We start from the raw sequence: 16840 nt of genomic DNA, 5'->3' as shown, positions 1-16840 counted from the left end.
TAACCAACTGAGCCACCCAGGCACCCCTCCCCTATATATTTTGCTTTAAATCTGAGCTGGAGTGGTTATAGGAAAGGAGATTGCACAGTACAGGAGAGAGGGTAGTTTTCTGAGGCTTGGAGGGAAGGTCTTGATCAGAAATCCTGGACCCTATTTCAGTCTATTTTCTTCCTGTCCTGTTGTGTGTAAGCTAGCCACTCTATCCAAAGGGTGACGAAACAGAGCCATGTGGCCTTCCAGGACTCTGAGGGCTTGGGAACAGACTGGAGAGAGAGAACATCTGAGTATGGGTTTTAAGCAGAGGCAGTAATAGGAGAAACCAAAGGGGCTTTTTGGAGGGGCCACTCAGGCTGATTGGCTGTATATCTAGGTTCGTGGCTTCTTGCACTCTGACTGAAATGCTTAAACGATGGTTTGTGCTGTTTTCCAGCCTTGACAGGCCTTAGTTCATTTAGTTGGATGATTTGTCTGTCTGGCTTAGCCACCAAGTGGGTGATTACCACCACTGAACACCAAAATGGGATCATAGAGAGTGGTTATTACCAAAAAGATCAGTTTGGCCTGGGTTATCTAGGGAAGGACAGAGGTGGGTATAGGCATTTAGGAACTGGCTCAAGAAGCAGATAAATACTGCTTTTGGCCAAATTCATAAGGATGGAACATCTGCCATTCTAGATGCTGCTGTAAGCCAGCTTTCCAGAGGGCAAGTGGGCACAACAGACATAGGGTAGAGCCAGGATGAAGACTGGGGTTGGGGTGGGCGAGTGAGTCACAGATGAAGAAGCCAGTGAGGGCTGGAGTCCCAGTTCAGAAGCGAGACTTGACCTTCGAACCTTTTTCTGCACACCTCCCAGAGATGCAGAAACAGAGGCCCAAAAAAAGGAAGCTGGCGTGCTCACATCATTCCCAAATCAGTGGCAGAGGTGGGCCTGGAATGCCGAATCCCTGCTTCCCTCCTGGGTGACGTAATCCTGCTGCTGCAGCCATGCACTCACCTTCCTGGGGGCCGTGGGCACAGCAGAGTTGGGGTCAGTGCAAAGTCTGTGGCTCTGCTGGGTCAATCCAGAGGAGTGGGGGGCTGAGAGAAGCAGTGAATTGCAGGGCTTTGGGGACCGTGGGCTGATGGAGTGTGTTTCTCCTCTCCCTTGCCAGGTACACCAAACCACTCACCTTTGCCGACTGCATTAGTGATGAGTTGCCACTAGGATGGGAAGAGGCGTATGACCCACAGGTCGGAGACTACTTCATAGACCACAACACCAGTAAGTTCCTGTCCAGCATCCCTTCCCCATCTTGCACCCCATCCCTCTACCTCCACACCCACCCCCCAAGTCTGGAAGAGCTGCCGGCAGAGGCTCTTGAAGCCAGATTGTGTTTTGTTTTATATAGAGTGAGATGGAGATGTAGATATAGATAGATAATATATGCTTGTACAAAATAACCATTTAGAAGGATTTTAAATAGAATCTAAAACTCTCCCCTCACAACCCATCTCCCTAATTTTACAGAAGCAACCACTGCTAATAATTTCTTGTGTATCATTCCAGAAATGTTCCGATTGTGTTTGTGTGTATATGCAGATATCCTTTTCTTTAACATACACCAATTTTTGTGTGTACAGATTTTTTTCCATGTAAGGCAGATGTGTCATTGTCATTACCAGACCAGAGCCCCGGCATGTCCCTAGCAGCATGCATACATGTGTGTCCATAGTGGATTGGTATCAGTTGTGGTGTCTCTAGCTCATTATAGTGGTCAGCTGACCTTTGCTTCATGTACATGATCCAAGTATCCTGATCCAGAGTAAAGATTCCTAGTGTCTTTGTCTCTGAGGCAATGATGTAAGAATAGGTTGAGAAAGGGACAAGTGTGTTGTCTAACAGGTGGAGGAACCCAGGTCATGGTCCCTGAGCCAAGGAGACTTAATGGGTATTTGGGCTTCATCCTTTGTACGCCTTCTTGGCCAAGATTATGTCCTGTCCTCTGAAATTCACTGCCCCACGTGTCCATGCCTGTCTTACTTCCAGCCTTCTGAAGTGTAGGATTCCCTTTGTCCTGTCAGGAAAGAGGTGAGTGGAATGAAATGGGATGTGCCTGGCCAGGCCTGAAGGCTGAGAATAGGGCACGAGATCCTAGTAGCCTCTGTTTACTGACCACACAATCTGTGCCATGTGCTGGAATAGACACCTGATAGACGTCTTCTCACTTAATCCTCCTGGCTCCCCTGAGGGGTGTTAGGATGATTATCCCTGTCTTATAAATGCAACTTAAAGGTCATCACTGACTGCTTGACACTCAGGGCTAAAGCACAGCAGAGCTGGGATTCAAACTGCTGCTAGGGAGCCGAGTGTGCTCCCCGATTCGCTTTCTCCTCCAAGTTCAGTAGCACCTGGCTATGCCTCTGTCGTGCCCCTCATCACTCTGTGGTATAACCATTTGCCTGTTGTAAAGCAGGGCAGTGTCTAATTCATCATGCCGGCCCCAGGCCTGTGCTTGGTAAGGCACATAGTAGGTATGCACTTGATCTTTGCTAAATAGGAAAGGGCATACGTGCATGAACTCATGACTAAATGGATGAATGAGCAGACTTCGTCGGCACCAAAGTGTAGACAAGTTTCTGAGAGACAGCTAATGACATTAATTGCATTGTTGGGGGTAGCAGAGGTTTTTATTAGCGCTCACAATTGCATGCTAGAGAATGAGAAGTAAATATGCCTAATTGAGTGTGTACAGGGAATGAGGTTAATGCTTGGAGGGCTGCATGGTATGCTGGGTTCAACAGTGATGTACAGGGACCCAAACCAGTCTCTTCCTTGTGTCTAATTACTGAGTTCATCCCCCTCATTAAAATCTGATGGCAAGAGCAGTATTTTAAGGTGCTTCTGGGAGTTGTTGGAGAAATAGAAGGCAGGAAGGAATAGCAGGCAGTGGCAGAGTTTACTCTTGAGGAGATGATGGCAAAAATGGGATGTATAGGCGAGTGAGTAAATGGGGGCCACAATAGGAAGAATTCTGACCGTTTTACCAGCTCTCAGACCACTGGGTGCCTTTTGCTTTGAAGGTGTCCTGCTTGGATGGAGGGCACCACCTTCTGCAGATGGAGCCTGTGTGGGGTACAGGTGGTGGGAGTGTGACCCTCGAGGCCTAAGCATTCAGAGCCGGGGACTCAGACCAGTCCTCTGTGTGTGTGTTGTTCACGGACTGAAATTACCTTCTCCAGTTATAAACATAAGAGAATTGAATAGGTTCAATCCACCGTCCAGCATTCATTCATTCAGCAAATATTCACTGACTATCTGCAATGTTCCAGGCACTGTTCTTGGAACTTGGGATACATGAGAGTGTTTGTAATGGCAGTGATTCTTGCCCTTACAGAGCTTTCATTCTGGCAGAAGAGACAAAAAATAACACAAATAAGCATATTAATGTAGTACATTAGACAATTAAAGTATGACAGGAGAAAGAAAAAGAGTGTGGGCTGAGACGTGCTGGGATGAGTTTGAGGGTGGTGGGGAAGGACAGTGGCCATGGTCTTCAGGAAGAAGACCTGGTTGAGAAAATGAGATTTGAACTAAGACTTGAGGGAGATAAGGGGCCTTTCAGGTAGAGAATTGTTAGAGCAAGAACTCTGAGTAGTGGCCACGTTTAGCTTGCATGGGGATGACAAGGAGGCAGGTGTGCACATGGCAGAGTGAGTAAGCAAGCCGGGAGAAGGACCTCAAGCCAGAGAGTTGCAGGGCATAGATGGGGTGGTGGTTTGCCTTAAGGGCTCTAGCTTTTTGCTCCATGTGAGATGAGAGCCATTGGAGAGTTGTCAGCTGATGAGTGGCATGATCTGCTTTATGTCTTAAAAGGGCCACTCTGGCTGCTTTGCTGAGAATAGAACTTAGTGGAGCAAGGACAGAAGCAGAGAAGCTTGTGAGAGATGATTGCAGTCATCCAGGTGACAGAGGGCAGTGCCCCAGACCAAGGCCTTGGTGGTGGAGGTAGTGAAAAGTGGCCAGATGTGGATGTATTTTCAAGGTAGAGACAACAGGATTTCTTGGTAGACTGCATATGGAACATGAGAGAAAGAGGAATGAATGGCCCTCATGGGGCAGAGCAGCTGGCAGGATGGAGTTGCCATTTATTGAATGGAAAAAACTAGAGTATTGGGTATAGGGAGGAAAATGATTTTGGACATGTCAAGTCTTCTAGACCTGTTACACATCTAAGACTTGAGGGAGAAGTCTGGTATGTTTGATGGAGGAATCTGGAGTTTGGATAAGAGATCTGGCCTAAAGCTAGTTGTTTGGGAGTTGTTGGCATACAACACAGTAGTATTTAAAGACATGAAGCTAGCTGAGATCACCAAAGGAGTAAATCAAAGAGAAGAGGACCAAGGAATGAGTCTTGGGGTTCTCAGATAGTAAATCAAAGAGAAGAGGACCAAGGAATGAGTCTTGGGGTTCTCAGATAGTAAGTGGGTGCAGAAAGGAGAAAAACCTGAGGAGTGACCAGAAAGGCAGAAGGAAAACCAGGCCGTCCTGAAGGAAGCATGTTGAGGAGAGTGTCGTCAGCCCCGTCAGATGCTTCTGATGGGTCAGGTATGAAGACTGAGATAGACCCAACTTTCGAGGGAAGCTGTGGACAAGGACTCAGGGCAAAGGCCTGACTGGAGTGAGTCTGAAAGAAGACCAGGGGTAGGGGTGGGGGAGCAGTGCCTGAGGTGGCTCAGTCAGTAGCTCAGGTCATGATCTCAGGGTCATGGGATCGAGCCCCATGTCAGGCTCCTTGCTGAGCGTGGAGTCTGCTTAAGATTCTCTCTCTCTTTCTCCCTCTGTCCCTCTCCCTCGCTTGCGCACTCTCTCTATCTATATCTATATATAAATATAGATATAGATATGTAGATAGATAGAGATAGAGATAGAGAGATAGAGAGAGACAGACAGACAGAGGAGTGAGAACCAGCAAATATAGACAACTCTTTCCAAAATATAACCCATTTCGTTATTTCAGATGTGAGTGTTCAGTACTCCCACAGACTGTTTCCATCCATCATGATTAGATGGTTTTTGTGTTTTGGGTTTCTTTTTAAGTTTATTTATTTTGAGAGAGAGAGAGATAGAGAGAGAGAGAGAGAGAGAGCACATGAGCACGGGGAGGGGCAGAGACAAAGGGAGAGAGAATCCTAAGCGGGTTCCACACTGTCAGCACAGAGCCCAATTGCGGTGCCCCAGACCTGCAGGCCCACAGACCTCACAAACTGTCATATCATGACCTGAGCTGAAATCAAGAGTTAGACACTTAACCAACTGAGCAGCCTAAGCACCCTTGATTAGATGGTTTTAATCAGGAATCAAATTATGTGTTCTAGTGTTTTCCCTTCATATTGTGTCATGAGTATTTGAGAGATGCCACACAGTCTTCATATTGTCATTTTTAGTACATCAAATGAATGTAAGCAATACATTTTAACACATAAAACAAATGCACCATAATTACCCCTATTGCTGATCTCCTGCACTATTTCCATCTATTTGTTATAAATAAATAATAATAGGGGGAGAATCATTATTCATATTGCTCCTCTCCTTTGTGACAATTTCCTAAGTTTGTATTTCCAAATATAGGATTACTAAGCAAGACACTATGAACATTTTTGAGACTTCTGATCCATATTCGTTCCTAAATTGATAAGAACTTCCAAAAGACTGTATCAACCTGTATTGCCATAGGCAGTAAGGGTACTGTTATCGTCATGCCTTGATCAGTAAGGGGCGATCTTCATTTCCTTATTTCTTGATAAATTCATTATAGGTTTAAACTGTTGCTTCACTTCTTTTCATTTGCATTCCTTTGCATAGTAACAAGGTTGGGCATTCTCCAGATGTTCAGCCGTTTTTAAGACAATTGTTGTTAAAGCCCTTGGAGAATGCACTAGCATTAGCCGTGTGGGTATGCGTGTGGTGTGTGTAGAAAGTGGGCGTGTGGTGTGTGGAGGAGGTGGTGTGTGGAATATATGCAGAGCTTGTGAGTGTGGAGAACGTGCATGGAATACGTTTGTAGATGGGGGTTTGGAGCACGAAGGAGGATAGGGAAGGGGTTCTCAGTGATGGCTGCACTTAGCTAAGTGTTGGCAGTAGCTGCCTTCTGGGGAGGAGAGCCTGAGAGGGAAGAGGATGGGGTAATGATGTTTTATGTAGCCAGGTTTGTAATATGCTCAGTGATTAAACTGTGCCCATGTATAGCTTTAATTTAAAAAAATGAGAACTAAAAAATAACTAGCCAAGATGATCTCAAGGATCCTGCCTGGTGTAAAGATATCTATTCAAATGTGATAGACTCAGGAAGGAGGGTACCAGCAGAAGAGGCTGGGCCTGGGGGGACCCTTTCAGAGTCTAACTAATGCAGGACAAAGGCTGTTAACTAACACAACTCCCTAGACACCCCTGGGAACTTTTGAAAAGCCCGATATCCTAAAGGACAGTCTTTTCAATAGTTGCTGGTCCACATGGAAAAAAATATACCCACTTCTGTCCCCACCTCACACCATGTGTAGAAATAAACTCAAAATGACCATAGACCCAAACATAAAATGGAAAACTAGAGAACATCTAGAAGAAAATATAGGAGAAAAATCTTCAAGATTGTAGAACAGGCAAAGATTTTTTTTTTTTTTGCCGGGGGGGGGGGGGACAAGACCCAAAAACCACTAACTATAAAGGAAAAATTGATGAATGGGGCTTCATTGAATTTAAACCTCTATTGTTCAAAAGACACCAGTAAGAAACTGAAAAGGTAAGCCACAGGTAAGGAAAAAATACTTATAATATTTAGATCTAACAGAGGACCTATATCAAGAATATATAAAAGGACTCCTATCTTAAAATAGTAAGAAGCCCAACAACCCAATAAAAAAAATAAGAAAGAGATTTAAAAAACACTAAAGACATACAGATGGCCAATGGACACATAAAAGTATGTTTCCATCATCAGTCCTTGGGGAAATGCAGATTAAAACTGCAGGCGGGTACCACAGCATACCCACTATAATGACTGAAATGAAGATTAACAATACCAGTGGTTGGCGAATATGGAAGAATTACAGCTCCACTAAATTAGTGGTGAGAATGTAAATTGGAACAGCCATTTTGGAAAACAGTTTTTCTATTCTTTTTTAATGTTTATTTATTTTTGAGAGGTGGGGGGTGGAGAGGACAGAAGATCCAAAGTAGGATCTGTGCTGACAGCAGAGAGCCCCGATGCAAGGCTTGAACTCATGAACTGTAAGATCTGACCTGAGCCGAAGTCACACGCTTAACTGACTGAGCCACCCAGGCGCCCCAGTTTGCCAGTTTTTTTTAATAAAATTCAACATATGCTTACAATACAACCCAGCAATTCCATTGCTGGATAATTTTGCCTAGGAGAAATGCAGATATATGCCCATACAAAGATTTGTGCATGCATGTTCATTACAGCTTTTCATGATAATCCCAAACTAGAGAGAGACAACCTAAAGGTTTTTCAAAAAGTGAACTGTGATATATTCATACAATAGAATTTTATTCAGCAGTAATAAGCAAGTCACTGATACAACAGCATAAATGAGTCTCAAAGCCTTATGCTGAGCATAAGAAGGAAGGCTCAGAGATCATACACTTATGCATCCATCGATAGGAAGTTCTGAATAGGCTGAAGAGGAGGGAGGAGGTGGGTGGGAGTAACCAGGAAAGAGTACAGGGATCGTTGAGGTAAAGGGAACATTTTACCCATCGATTTAAGCGATGGTTTATGGTGTACACATTTGTCAAAACATATCGAACTATACACAATGCCTGCATTGATCGTATTTAAATTTTGCCTTAATAAAGTTGATTTAAGCCATACATTGATGCCCACTTCATACTGTAGACCAATTAAGTGGAAATCTCTGGAGTAGTTCCAACATGTAGCCAGGTTGAAACCAGTGTTCTGATATGAGGTTGCGTGTTGTTTGTGTACGTGTGCATTCATCTATCTGTGTTGGTTTCTACTATGAAAGAGAGACTGGGCCACCCAAATTGGTAGCCAGCCTCCAATTAAGGCTCTCCCATACTTTTATATTCCAAGGAGTAGAGGACCTTGGCCACAGAGAGGGCGCTACTAAACAGAACGCTCTGGGGAGGGTTCATCCAGGTGTGCCCTTGCTGCTGGTCAAGGGCCAGCATCTCAGCCAGCCCTTTGGCGGGAGATCCTACCTGGAGCTCAGCATCACACCTGCCAGCCTTGCCTGCCAGCTTCAGTGAGCGCTCAGCACATCTGTGCTGTCACCTCTGAGAGAGTGGTTTTCACCTTTGGTGGCACACTGGAATATTTGGGGAGCTTTGCAAATCACCACTGCCTCATCCCCACCCCCAGAGATTCTGATCTAATTGATCCAGGGGTGGGGCCTGGGTATCAGGAGTGTTAAAATTCCCCCCAGGTGATTCTAATTGTGTCAGTCAAGGTTTCTCAGCCACGTCTGTCTGGGGACAGACACCTGGGGAAGCTTTCACAAGTGTCTGCCTGGGTCCCACTCATGGAAATTCTGATATAAATGTTCTGGGGCAGGGTTCAGGGTTTTTTGTGTTTTTGCTGTTTTGTAGCTCCTCAGCTGATTCTAATATACTGCCAGGACCCAAAATTACTGGATGAAGTACCAACATTTTTTAAAGCAATTTTGCTGAGAATCTGGGGGAAAAGGCACTTTCATAGGCTGTTTGTGAGAATAAGAATTGGTACAACCTTTCGAAAGGTAGTCCCTGTATTAAGAAGTATATCTTGCAGAATTAATCATACAAGTTCACACAAGTATTTTTTTTAACAGTTGTCGCTGCAGCATTGTTTGTAATAGCAAAAAAACTTAAAACAATCCAAATATTTCCCAGAAGTCTGGGAAGCCACTAATACCCTACCATAAATACAGCCTAATCCCATTCCATGGAATACTATGCAACCATTTAAATGATCAAGGTAAATAAAAAATTAAAAAATAAATAAAAACAGTAATAAAACTTAAAAAAAAGAATAAACAAAAAGACTTGAGGTAAATCTTTACCCAATAAGGAAGGATGAACAATATCTATCATTTGCAGATGAAAGCAAATTACAGACCAGTATATATAACATGGGGCCATGTTGCATTAAAAATAAGTTTCTGTATACAGACACATATGTATCAACAAACAGGTTTATGTGTAATTAGAGGGCAGTATCTTTTAGTGTGTGAGACTCCTAGCACCAGTTACCTGTAGGGAGTAGGATTAGAGACATGGAAACTCTCACTTATTTTATAAATTTGCGGTGGTAGAATTGTGAGATTTTCCTTTTTTGTATTTTTCCCCAAAAGTGTAAACTTTAAAAATTTACATATTTTAGAAAACATCTCCAGCCTGGCCATGATCAGCTGTATCTTCTGTGGGCTCTGTCAGCTGGATGTCTGAGGCTAACGCTTGGGCACTCAGGAGTCCCTGACTCTGAGGGCATCCCTATCTACTGATGGGACATAGGACCCAGCTTTATAAAATGCTCCCTCTTTTTTTTTTTTATTTATTATTATTATTTGTGTTTATTTATTTTTGAGAAAGACAGAGCGTGAGCGGAGGAGGGGCAGAGAGGGAGGGAGACACAGAATCTGAAGCAGGCTCCAGGCTCTGAGCTGTCAGCACAAAGCTCGACACAGGGCTCAAACTCACAAACCACGAGATCGTGACCTGAGTCGAAGTCAGATGCTTAACCAACTGAACCACCCAGGCGCCCCAAATGCTCCCCTTTTTAATCTTTTCTTGTAAATATTCCTCCTCCTTTCCTGGTGGAAGGGTTGCAGAGCTTTCCTTATGAGAAACAATCTTGTGGCTCCTGCCAGCAATCTTTAGACTTTGTTTTCTTTCCCAGAAAAAGGGAGGAGGAAGAGTTTAAAGAATTGCTATTCACAATTAAAAAACTGGCCCCAGTAAATAGTTTGGGCTTTACTCTCACCAACGTTTGTTTACTTTACCTGGGCAGAAGTGCTTTATAGCTTCCTAGAAGCAGGGTAAGCAGGACCGGTTATCCTCTTTAACAATTACAGAGGTAGATTCAGAAAGGTTAAGCAACCTGCCCATTGTAACACAGCAATTCCTGGTAGGGACAGTAACTTGGCTCTGCTGCTTCTGTGATCATCCTCCCTATACCTTCTTTCTTTCATTGGAAATGCTCATTTGGTGAATGAGGAATGGGAGCTATCGGCCCTACAAAAGGAGGCACAAACTCAAATTCCTCAGGAGTCAGACCCATGACATAAATGAATGAAGCAGACCAGCAGACTGATGGAGTACTTGGGTCTGTGGCAAACTGTGGACTCAACATGGCCAGATCTTCTGAAAAAACAGAGATCAGGATTGTAATGTTTAAATCTCCCTGTTTTTATATACCAGTAACCAACTTAAAATTAATAAAACACTTTCGGTTAAGCAGAACCTGTCCACTGGCTGGATTCACCACATGACCATGATTATACAGTTTCTGGTGTGTTTTGCCCCCCAACCCCACCCACCAGCGGGGAGATGGCTGAAGGGTTGGCAGTTGAGGGGCATCGATTCCTTGACATTGCTTTGATATCTTCCATGTCTGTTCAGCTGTTAGCTATCCTTCTTTTTTTTTCTTAATGTCTATCTTGGGGCACCTGAGTGGCTTGCTTGGTTAAGCATCCAACTCTTGGTTTTGGCTTAGCTGATGATCTCACAGTTGGTGAGTTCAAGTCCTGCATCGGGCTCTGTGCTGATAACCTCTAGCCTGCTTAGATTCTCTTTGTCTTCTTCTCTCTCTCTGTCCCTCCTGCTCTCTCTCTCTCTCTTTCTGTCTCAAAATAAATAAACTAGCTTTAAAATTTTTTTTGTTTTTGTTTTTGTTTTTCTAATAGTAATTTTTTTTCTTTTTTTCTTAATATGAAATTTATTGTCAAATTGGTTTCCATACAACTCCCAGTGCTCATCCCAACAGGTGTCCTCCTCAATGCCCATCACCCACTTTCCCCTCCCTCCCACCCCCTATCAACCCTCAGTTTATTCTCAGTTTTTAAGTCTCTTATGGTTTGGCTTCTCCCCTCTCTGTAACTTTTTTTCCCCTTCCCCTCCCCCCATGGTCTTTTGTTAAGTTTCTCAGGATCCACATAAGAGTGAAAACATGGTATCTTTCTCTGTATGACTTATTTCACTTAGCATAACACTCTCCAGCTCCATCCACGTTGCTACAAAGGCCATATTTCATTCTTTCTCATTGCCAAATAGTATTCCATTGTACATATAAAAAAATTATTGTTTTTTTGGATTTTGACCTTTTTTCAAATGATCACTGTACATATTTATTGCATTTTTTTAAAAGAATGAAGAAATATCATACCACCAAGACATATCTACTGCTGATAATTTGCTAAGCGTTCTCCCAATGCTTTTGAGAATGTACATATTGTTTCAATAAACACAGCATTATTCAGTTTTGCCCCCTGCACCTCCACTCACTTATACATAATAGGCCTCTTTCTGTTTCATTCACATTTCTTTGAAGACACAATTTTTGGTGGCTGTGGCAGCGTGTTGTGTAAATATAGCAGACTTGACCAGTTATTTTCCATGTGACCTTGAGCAAGGTATTTATTAATCTGTGCCTAGATTTTCTCTTTCATGTAGTGGGGGTTATAACAAAATCTACTTTTAGGGTTAGTGTGAGGATTGAAGGGGCAAAGGGATGTACAGTAGTTAGAACAGTGCTTGGCATAGAGTAGTTGTTATATTAGCGCTTGTTATCCTTTTCGTCACTATTATCACAGTTTGGTACAAAGGCATCTTTGCCTGAATTTTTTATTACACTTGGTAATAAATTATTGTTGGGGAATTAGTGGTTAATACTATGGGGGAATTATTGGTCACAGGGTATTCACATTTCAAGGCTCTTAATGTGCATCGTCGGATAGTCCTCTTCTAAATCTGTTACTAATTTACATTTCCAGCAGGGAACAGGTCCCTATTTTTCATAGCCTCTAAAATATTTTTTGTTTTCTTTTTCTTCACTCTTTACCAAAACTGATGACCTTAAGGATCTGTAATATCCTTGAGCCTCTGTCTAGATTAGAACTCAAACCTGGTCCTCCTCCTTGCTGTTCTGAGACAGACTGGCTTTGGGTATGGAAATTAATTCTGGTTTATATTGTTTTTGTTGGCTTAACCCAAATGGAGAGTCTCTGTTGCTTAACAGGTAAGTTGAATGCATCTGCTTTTATCGTGATACTCTGTTTACTATATTTTCTGTTTTCTGGTAGTGCATCCCACAGGCCACCGACCCAACATGTCTTGGTGAGGTGCTGACCTAGGGTCTCTGGGGTCTGTTCCAGAAACCACTCAGATCGAGGACCCCCGGGTGCAATGGCGGCAGGAGCAGGAGCACATGCTGAAGGATTACCTGGTGGTGGCCCAGGAGGCCTTGAGCGCGCAGAAGGAGATCTACCAGGTGAAGCAGCAGCGCCTAGAGCTCGCACAGCAAGAGTATCAGCAGCTGCACGCCGTCTGGGAGCACAAGCTGGGCTCCCAGGTCAGCTGTGAGTACCTCCCGCCACCAGCGCCCGCACCCCTGCACGATGGCGGGAAAGACTGCACCCAGTCCTGTCTGGCTCGCCTCTCAGTGCTTCTCAAATCTGCCAGTTTTCTTCCATCTCTGCTTCTCGTACAAACCACCATCCTCTCCGAAGCCCTTCTGCTTCTGACTTGCAGTGATTCATATGCCTCTTTCATTCCATGCCTTTCATTCGTCTGCAGTCATCTCAGACTATCAGCCAGCTTACAGACCTCCTCATTTAAAGCCCTTCAAAGGCTAGAGGATGTGGGGTATAGGGAGTTCTTCTTCAATGCAGAGAGCTTGAAGTTGGGAGGATGAAAATGGTCTGGAGATGGACAGTGGTGGTGGTTGCACAACACTTTAAATGTACTTAATGCCCCTGAACTGGACACTTAAAAATGAATTTTACGCTATGTATATTTCACCACAGTTTAAACAAAAAACCTTCAGTGGCTTCCCATCGTTCCTTACACAGCCTCCACTGCCCTTTGTGGTCAGACTCCTGCAGCCACCCCAGCCTCGTCTCATGCGGCCACTTGCTGCACTCCATTCCTCGTTCACTGGGCTCCAGAGCCCCCCACTCTGCTCCCCTAGCCTGCCCTGCACCTTTCCACCTTGGCACTTGTGCACTTGCTGCACCCCTGCCTAGGATGCTCTTCTGTCTGTTTGCATAGCTGGTTCCCTCTTACCCTTCTGGTCTCACCCTTCCAGTCCCATTCTTCCTGTCATCTCTCTGAGAGGCTCACTTCTGACAGCTCCATCAACAGACTCCCTTCCCCAGTGTTAGCCTTGGTAATGGCTCTCTGTTTATTTTCTTCATTGCATGTGTCACAAGACATCTGCTTACATGTCTGTATTACGTCCAGTGGCATGTTAACTCTGTAAGGGCGGGGCTCCTGTCTCCCTGGTTCTCACTGGTATCTTCAGGAGAATATCTTCAGCATGCCAAGGCCCCAGTCCTTCATTCCCAGTGCAGTACCAGACCAGTACCTGTTCAGGAGCCTACTTACATTTGCCAGTGTGTTGGGGTTTTTTGTCTTTTACCACTATTTCTAATAACCAGCCCTGCCCCATGTTTTTTGAGTGCTTAGTACATGTCAGGCTGAAAATGCTATTTCACTGAATCCTCATAATAATCCTGCGGATGAGGACAGTTAATATCCCCTGTAATAGGGAAGGAAACAGGTTAGCGGAGTTGATGACATGCCCAGGGTCTTAGAGCTGGTGAGAGCAGCAGTAAGTTGTAAATCCATCCCATCTGCCCCTCCAGCATCTTCAGTGTGGGCGAAGGGGCCAGCACTAGGCCATGCTGTTAGGTTGACATAGCTTGACTGCGTCACTGGATACTTCTCCTGTGTGAAGCCCTCATTTTGAGAAGTTCAGTCCGCCTTGGGGACAGAACTTGCCCAGTTACTCACTTTCCCAGCCCTGCCCTTTTCCCTGGCGACTCAAGCAAATCCCCAGAGTCTCAGATTATGGAAAAGAACTGTATTATACTTATTACCTTTTTCTAGGTCAAGTAATGTCCTAGAGACTGTCATGAGCGTTTTAGCACTTAATCTGTTTTAGGCAGCTCAGGCTGCCATAACAGAATCTCAGAGACTAGGTGGCTTAAACAACAGAAATATATTTTCCCATAGTTCTGGAGCTTGAAGTCCAAGATCAGGGTGTCAGCATGGTCTGGTTCTAGTGAGAGCCCTCTTTCTGGCTGGCAGATGGCTGCCTTCTCACTTTGTCATCACATAGCAGAGAGGGAGACAGAGAGCACAGTCTCTTCTTGTACAGTCACTAATCCCATCATGAAAGCCCCACCCTCGTGACCTCATCTAAACCTAATCACCTCCTAAAGACCTTTCTTCAGATACCATCCCATTGGGGGTTAGGGCTTCAACATATGGATTGGGGGCAGGGAGGAGGGAATTCAATCTATAGCATCATCCTTGCCACAGCCCTGGCAGGGAGATATTATTGTCCCTAGTGAAGCTCAGATTTGAAGAGGTGGGGTGATTTTGTTTTCTCCTGAAGCCCTGCAGTCTGAGAAGTGACAAGTGTGTATAAAAATGAACCTTTATATTTTGGGGGACAGGATGCTTACATGGACCCAAAGTATCACCCCACAAATCACTTATGAATTTCAGAAGGTAAAGTATATTTTCACATGGAAAGAACTGCAGCTACCGCCTTACACAGGTGTAAAATTAGCATCACCGTAAGGAGACGAACTGACATCGTGTGCTTTCTGATGTGATGCAGTAAGAACATTGTGGAGGATTCTTGACAAAAATATTTACCATCCATCAAATCATCAAGAAACAGCCAGACAGCTCCATAATGTGGAATGTCCTACGAGATAATTGGCCTGGACTCTTCAAGGGGTGAAAAAGTGTGAAAAACTAGAAAGAAGGGAAACTCTTCTATACTTACAACAACAACAACAAAAACCTATGGAGGCATAAACCAGATTAAATGTTTGCACCCTGGTTAGACCCTGGGTTGAGGTTGCAGGCGGGGGGTGGGAGGGTGAGGGGGAAGCAGCCATAACAGACATTCTCAGATATTTGGAAGATTGTCTTAATTGTGATCATCATATTGTGGCTATGTAGGAGAATGTCCTTGTTCTTAAGACATGCATGTGGCATCATGTCTACAGCTTAATTTCAAAAAAGATCTAGCAGGAAAAAAAAACAATATAACTATGCCATCAGTCTCAGTAAGCTGATCAGTAGCTGCCAATGACATGTTGGTGGTTTTGAATAGAGGACAGGTTTGCATTTTTTGGCCACCCACCATTTTCAGTAATCATTCATTGAGGGCTTTCTATGAACCGGGCGTCTCAGTGAGAGGAAGAATTGGAGTGGAGGGAGGGATAGATAGAACAAATGTGGGGAAATGTTAAAAATTGGTGGACCTAGGAAAAGAAGGGTATATTAATATTATATTAGTCTTTCAAATTTGCTATACATTTAGTTTCCAAAATAAAAAGTCAAGGTGGGGAAAAGAGCCAAATGGGCAGGAATGATATATTTCCACAGAGAAGCCTGAGGGTAAGAGATGACCATCATTGGACTTTGAAGTCAGAGAGCCTGAGTTTGAATCTCCACTGTTACTGTGTCCTCTTGGAGAACATACTTCACCTCTTTATGTGTATGATCCCTTCTGTTTAAATATAAAATGTTATGGTACCTTCCTCTCCTGGGTCCATGTCAGAGTTTCTCAACCTCAGTACTACTGACATTGGAGGCCAGCTAAATCTTCACTGTAGGGACTGTCCTATATATTGTGGGTTGTTGAGCAGCACTTCTGGTCTCTACCCACTAGATGCTAGTAGTACCCCCTACCGCAGGCTGTAACAACCAAAAATGTCTCCAGACATTGCCAAATATACTCTAGGGGGATGCAAAATTCTCCCAGTTTAAAACCACTGGTATCAGTAAACCAGTACCCTTAGAATATGTTAATGGCTCAACATTCCTCTTAAATACTTTACATAATATTTTGAGAGTATGAACTCGAGCTAGACTGCCTGGGTTCACATCCAGGATATGCCATTTACTAGCTGTGTAACTTTGCCCAAGTTATATGCTACTTCTCTCTGCCTCAAATTCTTCTATAAAATTGACATAAAAATGGTGTCACCTTAGGGCACCTGGGTGGCTCAGTCGGTTAAGTGTCGACTTCAGCTCAGATCATGATCTTACAGTTTGTAAGTTCAATCCCCACATCAGGTTCTGTGCTGACAGCTCAGAGCCTGGAGCCTGCTTCAGATTCTATGTCTCCCTCTCTCTCTGCCCTTCACCTGCTCTCTCTCTTTCTCTCAAAAATAAATAAACATTTAAAAAAATAATAATGGTATCACCTTCATTGGGGTGTTATGAGACTTAAATTAGTTAACAGATGTAAAGTACTTGGAAAAGTACTTGTCATATTCTTAAGCTCTCAATAAATAATAACAATTGTTTGATATTATTAATTTACTGGCATTGAAATGACAAAAGATTTTAACAGATCCCTGGAACTAATAAGAATAAATACATGATTAGTGGTAGAAAATAATGATGCAGTCTTATCATATGACTCCATCAAGTTCAAAGGCACCACTGGTTTGAATGTTAAAGAACTTCCACCTAAAGTGACTGAGGTCATCTCTGGTAACCAGATCTGAGATCCAAACCATCCAGGAATTGGGGCGTCCCCAGCCTAAGCATCCCAGTTAAAAAGACATGACCCTTCCTCCTCATGACTTTCTATG

At 43.8% G+C, this 16840-nt stretch overlaps 1 protein-coding gene across 2 annotated transcripts in view; it reads left to right on the top strand.

Annotated features, from left to right (window-relative positions):
- Positions 1-493: 493 nt before the first annotated feature.
- LOC125917201 (protein KIBRA) overlaps positions 494-16840 on the top strand; it is an 82362-nt gene continuing 66015 nt past the window's right edge. The window contains exons 1-2 of one of the 2 annotated variants that reach the window (XM_049623453.1): positions 494-1262; positions 12371-12567. In XM_049623453.1, the coding sequence (XP_049479410.1) occupies positions 12402-12567 (166 nt within the window). In that variant the 5' untranslated portion in view covers positions 494-1262; positions 12371-12401. Of the gene's footprint in view, positions 1263-12370; positions 12575-16840 lie in introns of both variants that reach the window. The other variant, XM_049623454.1, reaches the window with a different exon arrangement.

This window comes from Panthera uncia, unplaced genomic scaffold (assembly GCF_023721935.1).
Source record: "Panthera uncia isolate 11264 unplaced genomic scaffold, Puncia_PCG_1.0 HiC_scaffold_158, whole genome shotgun sequence".
NCBI classification, from domain to species: domain Eukaryota; kingdom Metazoa; phylum Chordata; class Mammalia; order Carnivora; family Felidae; genus Panthera; species Panthera uncia.
This window is presented reverse-complemented; position numbering and strand designations above follow the sequence as displayed.